This window comes from Dicentrarchus labrax, unplaced genomic scaffold (assembly GCF_905237075.1).
Source record: "Dicentrarchus labrax unplaced genomic scaffold, dlabrax2021, whole genome shotgun sequence".
Taxonomy (NCBI): domain Eukaryota; kingdom Metazoa; phylum Chordata; class Actinopteri; family Moronidae; genus Dicentrarchus; species Dicentrarchus labrax.
In genome coordinates, this window is record NW_026136706.1 from 18,054,003 (window position 1) to 18,068,774 (window position 14,772).

The 14,772-nt window shown below is 38.4% G+C and overlaps 1 protein-coding gene across 1 annotated transcript; it reads right to left on the reverse strand.

Annotated features, from left to right (window-relative positions):
- Window positions 1-274: 274 nt before the first annotated feature.
- pdzk1 (PDZ domain containing 1) lies at window positions 275-8,800 on the reverse strand. Its single transcript, XM_051403483.1, has 8 exons — window positions 8,683-8,800; window positions 6,823-7,032; window positions 5,697-5,910; window positions 3,276-3,608; window positions 2,980-3,176; window positions 2,676-2,900; window positions 2,265-2,588; window positions 275-459 (listed from the first exon to the last, which is right to left on the reverse strand). Exons 2-8 carry the CDS (start codon window positions 7,027-7,029, stop codon window positions 415-417), a joined length of 1,545 nt encoding a protein of 514 aa, XP_051259443.1. The 5' UTR covers window positions 7,030-7,032; window positions 8,683-8,800; the 3' UTR covers window positions 275-414.
- Between the last annotated feature and the right edge of the window lie 5,972 nt (window positions 8,801-14,772).

Below are 14,772 nucleotides of genomic sequence, written 5' to 3' on the forward strand. Positions count from 1 at the left end.
ACAAAATTTTATTTTTAGAACATTAAATAAAGGCAGCAGTCTTTGCATAGAGGAAAAAATACATGAAAGTCTACAGTGTTTACTGGCAACATAATAGTGTTAGCTTAGGTTTTGTAGGCTGTACTTATCTTTGTACAGACTCAGTTATGAGTAGATCTACTGTTTGCATCGAAGGACAAAAGTATTCACCAACCTGTTTGGTTCTCAGCCCTTTTATACGTGCAACTATTCTGCTATGATTGAGATGTTGACAGTGAATTTAAAAAGTCTTAGTACTGTCCTTGTTCATTTGTTTTGTCTCCTGTAATATTAACTAGATGTGTAAAGCCCTTAGAGTTGATTGTTTGAAAAAACAATGGATGAACATTAGATTGACGTAGGCCAAATCAGGAAACGGATCCTTTCGGTGGCTTTTTAGAGTCTCTCGTCGAAACTGTCTTCAGAGGAAGATGATGAGGACTAGAAGAGAGGGAAAATAGAGAAATAAAATCACAATTATTTTAGACATCGGACATGTTCAGCTTAATAAGCTGAAAAGATAAACAGGGAATAACATCACACGTGCAACAATTCTAGCCCGTATTAAGGATGCAGCAAGTACATGGCCACTGACAAATAAGTCTTCAGTCATGCTATTGGTCCTGTGAGATCATACTTGAGCACAGCATTGCATGAAGCTAAATGCATACGTATTATAATCACCATCACACAAAACTACATTAAGGTCATGGTGGTGTTAGAAGAAAAGTCGGGATCACTGACATCTCATGGCAATCCATCCAATAATTTTTAGATATTGCAGTCTGGACCAAAGTGGTTGACTGACAAACCAACATTGCCTAGAGCCACACTACTTAGAGTTACTGCTGCCAACTGTAGATGTTGTTAGGTAGTTAGCTCAGTTAGCAATGCAGCTAGTGGCCCCATTAGCTGTATACTATGGGGTGCCGTTTGTAAAGCAGCTCACGCTGAAAATAACAGCAACACGTTTGTCACATTTAGCTTCAAACAATGTTGTTAAAGGCCAGCAAGAGCCCACCCCCGCCCGCCACCACCAGGTACGGTACTGTCGGCCATGGTCGCTCTGCCTATGTTCTCGGCTAACACCGATTCGTTGGACATTTTCGCAGAGCGACCATGGCTGTACCTGGTGGTGGCGGGCGGGGGTAGGCTCTTGCTGGCCTTTATGCAAGCGAACATGACAGATCAGTCAAAGTGAGCCCCCCTTTGGCTATTTGACACTATAAACACACACTGACCTCCTCAAGCTTATATTTTGGTACTTCCGGTTACCGGCATTTTGAATTTGCATATTAGTTAAATATTTAGTTTCACCTGAAACATTTAGATTTAACATTAATATTTATATTTATATTTAACATTTAGATTTAGATTTAACATTTAGATTTCTATTGAGATTTAACATTTAGATTTAGATTTAACATTTAGATTTCTATTGAGATTTAACATTTAGATTTAGATTTAGATTTAAAATTTAGATTTAGATTTAACATTTAGATTTAGATTTAACATTTAGATTTCTATTGAGATTTAACATTTAAATTTAACATTTAGATTTAGATGTAGGTTTAACATTAAGATTTAGCATTTTGATTTAGATTTAGCATTTAGATTTAGATTTAGCATTTAGATTTAGACTTAACATTTAGATTTAGATTTAGATTTAAATATAACATTTAGATTTAGCATTTAGATTTAACATTTAACATTTAGGTGTAACATTTAATATTTGGATTTAACTATTTAAAATATCTCTTAGTTGACAAATATTGTTGTAAATGTGCAAAAAAGTGACCCTCAAAAATTCATACCAGTTTTTTAAACATTGTTTGAAGCTAAATGTGACAAAATGTTGCTGTTATTTTCAGCTTGAGCCGCTTTACAAACGGCACCCCAAAGTATACTGTACTTCTTCTGTCTTTCTATGAGCTGACTCTTTTTGTACTTGGAGCCCGGAGCACCGGGGAAGTGTTTGTGTTTACACGGCTAGCACAGGAACTTTTGACTGCTGGGGGGTGGGGTGTTTCAGAACCAGGCGACGGAACCGGATTCAACAGGGCTGGACCGGGACCGAAAACAGACTCTGAGACCAACGCAGGCCACTTTACTGATAGGGAACACGCTACCGAGGTTATTTACAATGACTCTGACTTGGACTCATGACTTCACTGCTAGATCCCACTGAATCCTTCACACTGGTCCTGTAAATGTTACCTGGGAACATTTAAACAAGTACCACTCACCCTCTCTTTTGCTGGTTCAGGGGGTGTTTCAGGTCTGGCCTCTTTCTCATGTCGCTCCTCTGTGCTGGTCTCTGGAGTATCTGCAGAGTGGACTTGGGCATAAGATGTTTCCCCGAGGAGCAGGCGTGTGATGGTCACTCCTTTAGCTTTGAGCTCGTCATAGACGTTCCTTTTAGCTACCAGCATCTCCAGAGAGCTGCCAGAGCTGCGGATCATTTCCACCACCTCGTCATGGCTGCTCTGCTCCACATTTACTCCGTTCACCTCCACCACAATGTCGTCATCCTCCAGACCAGCCCTGTCAGCCGCTCCACCCTTCACCACCTGAAACAAAGTGTGTCTTACCGTTTGATTTGAAATTCTAATAATTAAATGGCAATTAATTCATTAATTGATTAACTAAATTCTTACATCCTTGATGTACTGTCCACACACCCCCTGGATGCCGTTTAGGTGAAAGCCATAGCCAGCTGAGGTCTTCTCCATCTTACACAGTTTAGGCCTAAGCTCCTGCTTCCTCTCCTGAACAGTTGTGGATGGTCGGACAGGAGTAGGTAAATTTAAGGCCTCTGTGTAACTGGGCGGTGAGTTGGATTCCTGCATCTCCTCATAGAAGAGCATAGGAGACACTTTCCCCTGTTGAGGGATACAACCATGACATTAAATTGATTGTCTGCAGCCTTTACTAGAGTTTGACATTGGCACCCCGACTCACCTGCTTATACATTTGGTCCGTTTCTTTGTCCACCACTAGGAGGCAGCAGTTGTTGCCACTCTGCCTGAACGTGTCCACCACTTGCTCATGGCTACAGCCGTCCACCTCCTTGCCATCCACAGCCACTAGTCTGTCCATTTCCTTTATACCTGCTCTTTCTGCTGGGCTGCCTTTGTCTATATCCTTGGTGAAGTGGCCTGCAATTAATCAGAAAAATGTCAAAATACATCCATCTCTCCGTGGTTTAATCTTCATCAAAATACCACTTATTTATAATATATTCATCGTGGCCTTGCCTGTTTGCCCGGGATACTCCCTGAGGAGGAAGCCATAGCCATCAGATCCTTTGGTCATGTTGATGATGCGTGGCTTGTGTGGGAGATACTTGGCTGTGGCTAACCATGCTCCTATCTTTATACGCTTGTTCCTGTAGAACCTGTCTGTTTCCTCATCCACCAACAGGATCATTAGGCTGCTGCCAGCCAGTTTGATCTTGTCCACTACTTGATCGTGTGTGCAGTCTCCAACATTCTCCCCGTTGATCTCCAGCAGGCGGTCGTTGAGTTTGACCCCTGCCCTGTGAGCCACGCCTCCTGGGGTCACCTCTGTCATGAAGAAACCCTGCTCAGCTAGAGAGGATGTTACAGGAGATAGGAACAAAGCCAAACATAAGCAAACAGATATTTCAGCTGAGATTACGATTACATTGTGAATAACAGTACCACCTAATAATAATGGACCATTAATAAAGCAATTACTAATACTTCATAGATCAGTCACAAGCCTTTCATAAGAACTTTTGTTGGTTGCCAAGTTGTGCAAATTTGGCTGGTTTTCATCCTCCTCCAATATGACACTTATGTTGCATTTCATTTTTCTCCACCTGACCTGTGACCCTCTGGAAAAGAGGGTTTTACACATCAAAACCTGTTTACAGCTGGAGGAGGTGAAAAAAGTTGTAAAAAGCCTTTTGTGGCTCCAGAGAGAATAGTTTGAAATCGGTGCATTGGTCCAGTCTCAAAACTACAAGTTTAAACATTTCAAAAGATCTGGGATGTTGCACCTAACAGTTGCTGCCACAATTATATGAAATGGTATACACTTGCTGTCTCCTAAGTGGGCATGATCCCCCCCCCTCACCTCAAGTGTTGTGTATGTTGCATAGATGGCTGAAAGTCGATTGGGTTGTGCTAGGGACGGTTCAGAAAGTTATTTAAGTTTTAGTTCAACTGTTATCATTGGTGACATTAGACCGACGATTCAGCACTAACAAAGAGAAGAGATATCTGCGTTGCCAGATCTCGCGAGTGTTTTCCTGATGAGGCAGACAGGTCTCAACCAAAGTTATTTGTTTGTGATTCGTATGTTTGACAAATTGCATTTTACTGTCTGAATGTTAGAGATAGATATGTGGCTTGTGAAAAATGGGTCGAACGTTTACTATGACTATTGACTATGGGGCGAAATAATTGGTCATGATCTGTGCTCATGTTCACTTCTCCCATTGGAGTGAAAACACTGACCTCTAGTCTCCTAAAGGGGAAGGGCAGTGGCTAGACCCATGTGACAGATCCAGGAAATGACTCTTCAGTGTGATGTCTCCTTTCTAAACAGTCTCTGAGGCTAACAGCTTGAAGCTGACATTAGCTGCTATTAAAACAACCAAATATCGAAGTGATCTAACTGTCGGTGGTCAAGTTATGGATAATGTAGGCACCAGGTTTTGACGATATCTTTGTTTCTGCTAAAACAATTTTGATAGGCTACTTTAAAACAATAATTGTCCATCATGAGTCCAGGATTGTTAGGAGTATGGTAATATTAATATTAATTTACATCTGCAGATTTTATTGTTGTTGAGTTTCATCAGTTTCTAATAAGCCATGGCTGTTGTTATAAATGCTAATATGTTGCTATATGATATATATATATTAGTAAAGAGGCTTTCACACTGTTGCACTGTAACTCGCCGCCTCCAATGAGGGGAAAACAAAATGTATAACTTAAGTCTAGTGTTCTGAGATGTGGAATGTCACATATAATGTCTTTAAAGGGTTTTTACAACAATCCATCAAGTCCGCAGTTATAAGCGTTAACTGGTGTTAAAGAGTAACTTAACACTGTAAAGCAGTGTTTCAAGGCCTCTCTAATTCAAAGTTTCAAGACTATTATAGGTGTGGTGTGGTTGGGTGAAATGAGAAGTGGGCTCTATTGCACCTGTAACCACACCCACTAGTGATGTCACAAGGCCCTTGAGTACACCTGTGCATCACTTCCACGGGGTTAGAAGTTAAACCGTTGGAGGTCAGCAAAACTTCCTGATGAGTTAAAGACTTGAATGTAATAAGACAAAGAAAGTATAATTCTGGAGGAGGATATTAATTAACCAATGAGAGATTTTACAATCTGGCAAACCCCAAAGTTCTTATTAATGACTTATTAGTTGTTACTAAAAGAAATTGAAAAACATGTTAACTATTAATAAAGCCATTAACACATGCCTTTATTAGAAAGTGTTACAAAATGATTTTCTGTTTTAAGTTTAGTAAATCTAAAGTTACAAATCCCAGCATCAAGTTTTATTTTTTATCAGTTTGACCCCATATAGTTAGATAAATTAAACAGGTCTATTTGTATGTTTAATTTTGGCATTTTAAAATCTTTTAAAAATAATTTGTCATAAATTGTGATTCTCTAATTCTGCCTCCTCAGCTCACCTTTGACTGAGCGAAGAGAAAACCCAAAACCTGAGCTGGACTTAACCATGTAGCAGAGTTTGGGTTTTGGATCCTGTTTGCCCACACCGTTGACAACTGGTGTGCTCTGAGAGCCGGACAGGTTCTCCCCTTGTGCTTTTGCTTGCTTGTAGGAGGCTTCATCCAGGATGTGGAACGTGACTGATGCGCCACTGTTTCTCACAATGTCCACCACCTGTCCCAGGGGAACACATAAATAGCAGAAGGGCTTTGAGAAAGAGGTCTGTCACAGTGCAATGCCATCAGTCTATGGAGCCCCAAAACTGATTATATGTAGTAAAAAGTCAGAGATATGACAGAAGTTTTATAATTTTTATTTAACCTCTAATAAGTTGGTAAAAAAGCAAAAAGCTTTTTTTTTTTCTTTTACCAACAATTAGTTAATAAATAAATTGAAAATTAATTTCTCTTCTATCTATATTTCACTATAGCTCATTTTATTTTTATTATTTTTATGTTTTTGGTCTTGATACACATTAAATCATTTATCTATTCTATATTCTACCCATGCAGTATTTTCACCGTTCTCTCATAACAGAAGCTAAAACATTCCAGCAAACGTACGACTAATGCTAACGCAGTTATCCAGCTAATATTACTTTGTAACATTCTAGTTCAGAGAAACCGTCATTACAGTTGTCTTCATCTTCAACTGCATGTCTCTTGTCTTCATCAAGGACCTTATTGGAATCAAGTCGATCTTTACATTTTGTAGAAGTGCCTCTTTGCATAATGTTAAATATACTCAAATATTGAATAGATAAATGATTAATAGTGCGCCAAGGCCTGAAAATGTATTATTTTAATGTAATTTATTTGTCAACTGATAAGTGGTAAAAAGAAAAAAGAAAAAAAGCTTTTTGCTTTTTTACCAACTGATGGTTAAAGACTGTAAAAGTTTAAAGCACTCCATTTATTATTATATTTATTGACTGATTATTTAACTATTATTTATTGATGTACTCACTTATTTTTGTTGACTTGTCTATACATAACCTTTTACTACTGTACATTAAGTCATTTCCGGAGCTCCATATTAGGAGTTATTATTGATTTCATTAATAATTCAGAGGTAATTCCACATTACCTCTGAGTGGGACATTGCATCAACAAATGTTCCATTGACCCGCAGGATGCGCTCTCCATCTTTCATACCAGCCAGTTCAGCTGGACCTCCCATTTCCAGGCAGCGGATCAGGTGACCCTCCTCACCCTGCTCCACCCTCAAGTAGAAGCCAAATGTATGGCCCGGTTTCTTGGTTAGAGAAATCACCTTCGGCTTGTACCCGGCCATGTCCTAACATGGAGGAGAGGGTTAATACACAAATTATATCATGTAATGTCCTTTATGAAATGCGGTCCTTGGGCATTTTTAATTGAAGTGAACACAATTTTTATTTGAGTTCAAACTATTGACATCTTCATGCTTTGAGGCTGTAATATGCAAGCATAAACGAGAGAGACACACAGTGCTATGTTCAATTTGTGAATGTAACCCTTCAGTAAATAAGTGGCTGCCGTTATTGGATTTATTTATAATCTTCAAAATCTGTCTCTGTCTCTGGCACCCTTTAAACACAATAATTTAATAACAGGTGAGCCTGAACTTAAGGAGCAATAGAAGTGCTGATAGCTTCAGATGGAAAATTAATCTTCCATGTCAGCGCTCTAGTGGCAGTTAATGGTTAATAACAGGCACAGCTGACTGTGGTGACGACTCTCCTTTTAAAGACAGCCTGGACTTTGAATATCACTGTAATCCTCATAACATGCAGGGAAGTCGTAAAGGATGTGTGTATTGCCATGTGGGGTGTGTGTGAGCTGTGTACATAGTGACTGACTCTCATAGTTAAGTAGGATTTTGAATATGTTTGTGTCATACAGCTCTTCCTGTGTTGTATCTGTGTGTGTTTGTTTGAAATTTCACATCTCTGTCAAGTGTCAAGGAAATGACAGACATAAAATAACTTATCCACAGAATAAACTGTCTATAAAAAGAGAAAAAAACTCAGTACTCTAACTTGACTCAGTGATCTAAGTATGGTAAAATAAATAAAGGTATAATACCTGCACTATGACTTGAAACAACAAATGTATTCAAACTTACAGGTCAAATTGACCAAGCAAAAATAACATCCAAACAACTTTGTGGTTTGGCGTTAGCTTCATGTGATGTGTGCATAATGACTGCTAATTCCTTGATTTTTCCCATAACTTTCTCCTCAAGATAATTTAAATGTATACACATATACAGCAAATTCTATATCTACACTAAACTGAAACTAATTGATGGTAACGTTGAGTGTTTTATTCATCAGCCATATTGAGTATCTTTGGAAACTTGGGAATCTCCACTAGAATTTAAAATAAAGTTGTGTTGGTTTAAAAACTTAATAATAAACTCAAGTTAACTATACTGACTTCATAAAAGTTTATTCTATTTTTAAAAAGCAACACAGCTTACCCCATCAAATTCACTGTATCTATAGAAGAATCCATATTGTACTGCATGTTAGTGGTTCCCATCTTTTTTGGCATGTGTGACCCTTTAAAATGTCTACTTGCAACCCTTTATCACTATTTGTGATCAGTTCAACCCCAGAGTGAGCTTTTGTTTATTTTAGGAGGCTAAAAGAAGTAAAATTACCCAGTACTTTGCAGGAAAAAGTACAAAGATTAGAGAAAAATCTGAAAGATTTTTATATATGTTTTTGGTTGCTAGCCTGTCCGTTATGTCACAACCCTTCAGATTTATCTTGCAAACCCTTGTGGGGGATCCTGAACCCTAGGAACCACTGTATGTTGTATTTTTTGTGAGATATTTTTAGCTTTCTGAAATGGTCCTTTTCATACGTTCTTTGCTCTGTATTTTAAATAATTACATGATATGTGATCAAAACTCTCATGTAAAACTATATAAAGTATTGTAAATAGTGTTTAAACTTACCAGCTCGTCTCTACTCAGCGTCCCAGTCTAAAGGAGGAGCTCACCTGTCACTGCTTAGCTGTTATCTATTGTATCTTCAACCTGTCCTCCTCCTACCTCCTTCCCCCTCCCCCTCTTCCTCTCTCGGCAGGGACTTTGACAGGCCAAAGGTGAGCCTAAAGGCTGAGTTATTTAACAGTGTCTCGTGTCAGGAATGTCTCAGGAGGCAAACGTGTGCAATCTCTTCCAAGAAAAAAAGATGAAACTGCGAAGCGGTTGGTGGTCAAAGGTACATGACATGTGGAAATCAGCAATGTCAGGAATTATTTTAGCACTACATCAAGGGAAATGCATCGTGTGCGTTCTCATTTCTATAAATCTTCCTGCTATTCACCTGATTCTTATAGATTTGGTCAACAAAAATTGGTATGCGCAGTTAAATCTACTACATATCTTATCAGTATCACTTTAAAGCTTCTTTAAAACAGGAAAACAATATCATTTTGGGTGATCCCAGAGTACCAACAAACATCCTTTCACAACATGAAAACAACAACATAATGTGTGCTGACAACTTATAAACAGTCAAACTTATGACAACACAACTTTTAGAAATTCCGGAAATATCAAAATAGACCTGAATAAATCTTTCATTGAGTTCCATATCTTGTATGTTGACACTTGTACACTTGTTGCCAGTTTATTATAGTAGGTAATAGCTAAAAATGATGCACTCTAAATCAACAGTCCTGCAATGAATCCTACCTCCACAAAGCTTATAACTCAAGTTTCAGAGTTTAGCTGTTTTATGGTAACTTGACTGTTTGTGGTTCCATTGAATTATATTGTGTTATATTTAATGTTTCAAATCAATTACCTTCATTAGATCTTTATTTTCCCCTGAGGGGCAATTTACAATATTTGCAGTGAGGTTTAAACTAAAACAATTCAAAGGCAACATAACTGCCACAACAACAAATGCAGTAAAGCAGAAGAAAAGCTAATTGTGGGTTTATAAACACAGCTTTGAAAATAAAGAACCATATTCACTGAAGAGGTAAATTCAAATTGTTAAAATTTTATATTGAATTTGGGAGCAGGCCAAAGCTATTGCAATGATGTGCACTGCATAGTAATTACATAGTTGGAGTAAGGTTATTGTTATAATTCAAACGTGGGAACATCACCTCAGTCACATCTGTCAGCATCACACTTGGTCAAAACTTGCTGATATAAAAGCCTCAACAAACATTATAAGAGTTTGTTAAATTATTTGCACCCTGATGTCATCACAGGTTAAATTTTTACTTTACTGCCCTCTTGCATCTCTTAAGGTAAGAACAAGAGTCAACTTGAACAACCCTCTACTAAATGGACTAAATGGACATTTATTTTACATTAAATGGATAGGTTCAAAAGGTTCAGGGTAATCTGAGGTGTAGTTTAGTTTTGAAGGTTTATGGTTGCTGTGGTTGGTAACTATGGGAGAGTCCTTTAGTTATAAAAGGCTTATTATGATACTGCTCTGGTGGGACAAAGGTGACAAAACTCAACCAAAGCCTAGCAAAACAAATCTGCAAACTGTGAAAGTTAATTCATTACTGTGCTGATAGCTAAAGCTGTTGAATGGCTCTGTTTCATTTGAACTCTGAATTCAATTAACATTCTGGTATTATCCTTCCTTTCTCACGGCCTACAGAGAGATTGTGATTCTCAGTGAGGGTAAAGCCTGATAATCGGTTGTAGTGAGACTCGGGTTGCTTTGCCAAAGATGTTGCTGCCATCTACTGTTGTCATGAAAATTATTTCTGGACACTCTCTTACAATGCTTCCTGGGTTAGAGAAATATATGATTATGTTGAAGGGGTGGAATTTATTTTACTTTTCTGCACAAAGCACACTTATTCAACTACTGTATCTAAGTACAGATCTGGGCCACTTTTACAGTGTGTAACTTCAGTATTTCCATAGTCATACTATTAATATCTCAACTTAATAGCTGTATATATCTTAGTGTATTAATTTCACTCTGTTCATTCTGTTAATGATGTTCATACTGTAAATATCCTGCTAGCATATTCATATATATATATATCTATAATGTTATTTGTTTAGATCCCTGTACGTATACACATTACTTTTTTTTTTAGGTTTTTGATGCTTAACTGCATTTTATTGTCTTAGTACTTGTACTTTGTGCAATGACAATAAGGTTTTATCTAATCTAATCAAATCTAATCGAGTACTTTATTTATATATGGTTGGATAAACATTAAAACATTAAGATATGTTAAAAACATATGATGACTTTATGAATATGAGGTCCAATAGTATAAAACATTCAGACTTAGCACCACCTGGGTCAACTACCACATTCAAATTATGTTTACACATTAATGCATCAATAATTTCACACCCGCAGTTTTGTACAGTAAGCACTTTTATTTTTGATACTTTAACTGTAGGTTTTTCTTAATGCAGAATATTTACCCACATGTGAGTATTTTTTCCATAACATTACTACTTTCACACAAGTAAATGTTCCAAATACTCCATCACTTTGTATCTCCAAGTTGCACTTAAAAGCACATTGCATATTAAAAATCATTACATTTCTCATAAAAATATATTCTGTGTATCTGTGAGACCTAACAAACCTTTTCGTCCTCATTAAGCACTTGCAAAACCTTTTAGTTGATGGTTTGAAACCTGCATTAGTGCTCTTTTATTTTTTCCTCCTCTTTGTGGTACACTGCTTTTACAGCGTCTTACCACCTGTGGTATTGTATATCGACAGTATATCCTAACTGTGGGTGGAAAGATGGACAGATAATGACCATCCTCTGTGTTTGGTCGCCCTATGCTGATGCTGTACAGTCATATAGAAGTTGTAATATAACCTGTATACGTGCAATCACTGATGGTTTCGGCCGCTTGATGCCAACAGTGACATATCATTGACTTTTCCTTTATGATGTGGTGAACTTGTTAGTGAACATGTGCTTATTGACACATCCAGGCGACATTATCAGTCAATTGGAGTCGTGTTTAGCCACCACAGTCAAATTTTCACGCTCTTTTAGCTCCGTTTTTTGGTCTTTACCCATTCTCTTTAGCTGCTTAATGCTGTGCTACGTTAAACATTTAGTCTCCAATTGTGTCTGTCTGGTGTTTGGTGCCGAGCAGGCTGTGTACAGTGGGTTTTTAGAGCTTTTTGCTGAAAACAGCTGCCAGCTGCAGCCAAAAACAGTGCTATGAGAGTGGTGAGAGTGAACCAAAATGAGAAATAATGAGCTGAACCTCATTATAAAGCTCAGTAAGAGGAGATGCAGAGTAGATAAGATAGGTAATAATTTTCCCTGGTTCATCATTACTCTCCACCTCTAGTTCAGTGAATATGTATGTACACAGCATGCAGGCGAAAAACATGAGGGTGCAGGACTGTTGGCCTCAAATTGAGAACAACAGGAGGAAATGGCTGAATGTGTGCAGGACTGGGGGCGTCAGTCTCCCTGTTTGTACACACAGACACTCAGATACAGGTGTATGTACCGCCAGGCACTTATGACTGTTGATGGTTTAGTGCCTCCAACCCTGTACACTCACTACCAGCCTGGAGCCATGTTTGAACAATCGATCCCAGAGGTCCAGGAGCCACAGCCAGGGGAGAGATGAAGCGAGTGGAAGGAGACAGAACTTCTCTTCAGCTCGGTTTAGCACCGATGTATTCACCATCCATTACCCGCAGTCATCACCTTGTGTTTGCCAGGGGAAAAAAAGGAGTTTCATGTATTTCCGTGACAATGAACACCTGGATTGTTGAATCCTCCACAGCTCCAGTTGTTTATTTGATCTGAAACCTAATCTCAGTGGTATTTAGAGTAAAGGTAGCAAAGTATACATATACTGTAGCGCCAGAAGAGACAGACATGAACTGTAAAGTGCCACCGCAGAAGTGATTATCTCCAACCTGTCTTCATCTGCAGTGGAGCATCAGTAATCAACACGTCATGCCAGTTTATGATTACTGCACTCAACTGGGAGCACTAGTCTCTCTCTTCATCTTGATTGGCATCCTCACATGGCTTGTTTATCTGGGGTAAGTGGCTCTGCACATGACCTGCCTGAGCCAGCTAATTAGACCAGGAGAAAGATTAGAGGTGGGCCGCTTGAAATAATGGCCCCCCTTTTTTTTTTCTCCAGAAGTCATTTGAGCGTTCAGAGGCCAAGCAGACGGTCCCCGCTCTCCACAGCAATAACACGCCTCAGAAAGCAGCGACATTTTAACCTCCCAAATGTACAGGTGACACAGAAGAGACAGTCTTTCCACTGCCATCGAGGAAAAACAAGAATGTAACCTGTCCAGGCCCAAGGCACATATTACGTCAATGGGTCATCTTTAGCTCAATACAGCTCAATGGTGCAGAACATTATTTTTATATTTTAAACCTTGATGCAATGGTTGAGGATGACAGTACATGTCTAATCATAACAATAGTTAAGACACACCAGCCTGTAATAAATGCCATTAGTTATTTTATTATTAAGAATTCTAAACATTTTAAGGCTAAATTAAATCATAATAAAAGTGTGGAGTCAAAAATAGTCTCGTTATGGATAAATATCAGTCTCGACCTGCAAAAGTACTGTGACCAGAGCTGAAATAATCAAATAAATCTCATTTTTAAGAACTTATTGGTGTTTTCCAGCTTCGTCTCAATATTTAAAGAATGTTTTTTTTTTGCTCGTTCCCAAAACACGGAGCACAGTGACATCTATCACCGTAGTTTGGTTGACATGTTTTTAGAGGACACAAGAGTACAGTGACAGGGCAATTTCTTGCATTTATCATCATAATGAAATTGGACAGATTTTTATTGAGTCACGCAAACCATGGTTAATTGCCTGCCAATGCCGGTCATAACTACATGTCTTGATGGTCGCAGTACTGGATCCCCCATGTAAGAAAATTCTACAAAAAACAATGACAGAAATCAAAAGAATTATTATTGTTGTCCGTAGTCAACTAAAAAGAAAAGACAAAAACTGGGAACAGAGTTAGAAGTTGTGGTGAAGACTCTCCTCTTTTCCTGCAGCTTTCTAAACACCAACAGATCTACTTGGTTAAAGTTAGAGAACAATTGTGCTCATGGTTAAAATAAACTTGGACTGTTGGTAGGAAATATCATATAAACATGTTGCTGAGTTAACAGCTGAGAAAGTGACTTTTTTTTCTTTTTTTAGACAAAAAGGTAATTATATTTTCTGCAGGCCTAGAACATTTTTTATTAATTCAAAGATCTGCAACATGTTGATCCACTCACTGTGCGCTCACACACCACACGAGGGCGACGGTGCGCATGTAAACCCACTCTTTTAGTCATAAGGGGCATAATATCATCCATGCATCCATTAGCTATACATCAGCTTGTACTTCAAGGTCTAGGAGGGCTGGAGGACAATTCCAGCTGAGATTGTGCGTGAGAGGCGGGGTAGACTACATCATCGACAGGTCGCCAGGTTGACACATTGAGACAGACAACTATTCACGCTCACATTCACTCTTACAGGCAATTTAGAGTCGCCAATTAACCTTACCTTCATGTCTATGGACTGTGGGAGGGACGCGCAAACTCCACACAGGCTGCTGGCCGGCTAGCTCGAAGCCAGTCTTCAACAAATGATCTTAATAAATGATCAGGGTTTAAATAAGGTTGCAATGTCCCTGAACCTAATTTAATGTTTGGCAACTCTGTACTTTCTCTAATTATCCCCAATCTCATTCATTTAAATTGCCCTAAAGTTTTACAATTGATCCGAGGCTGTTTTTATTTCTCAAAAATGGAAGAGATAAACGTGTTAGGCCCGTCACTATACATATTTGACAAGATGAACCGAGGAAGGATAACATGAGGTTATCACAAAGAATTAAACTTGTTTTTCGTTAACATAGTGTTGTTCTGCACTTGCACTGCTCATTAAACTCCTTAATTACTTTTAACCCTCACAGTGCCATCTGATCTTCTTTTATACCATAGGAAATGAATGATCACTCCTTGGAAATGAGTTAATGACATTGTTTAAACCTATCATTTCTAATATCCGCACAGG

Excerpts from the sequence above, each read along its gene's own strand:
- pdzk1 (XM_051403483.1), bottom strand. The coding sequence starts at position 7,029 with ATGGCCGGGTACAAGCCGAAGGTGATTTCTCTAACCAAGAAACCGGGC. Across the intron at positions 5,911-6,822 it reads ATGCAATGTCCCACTCAGAG|GTGGTGGACATTGTGAGAAA; the intron begins GTAATGTGGAAT and ends CCCCTGGGACAG. Across the intron at positions 2,589-2,675 it reads GTGGACAGTACATCAAGGAT|GTGGTGAAGGGTGGAGCGGC; the intron begins GTAAGAATTTAG and ends ACTTTGTTTCAG.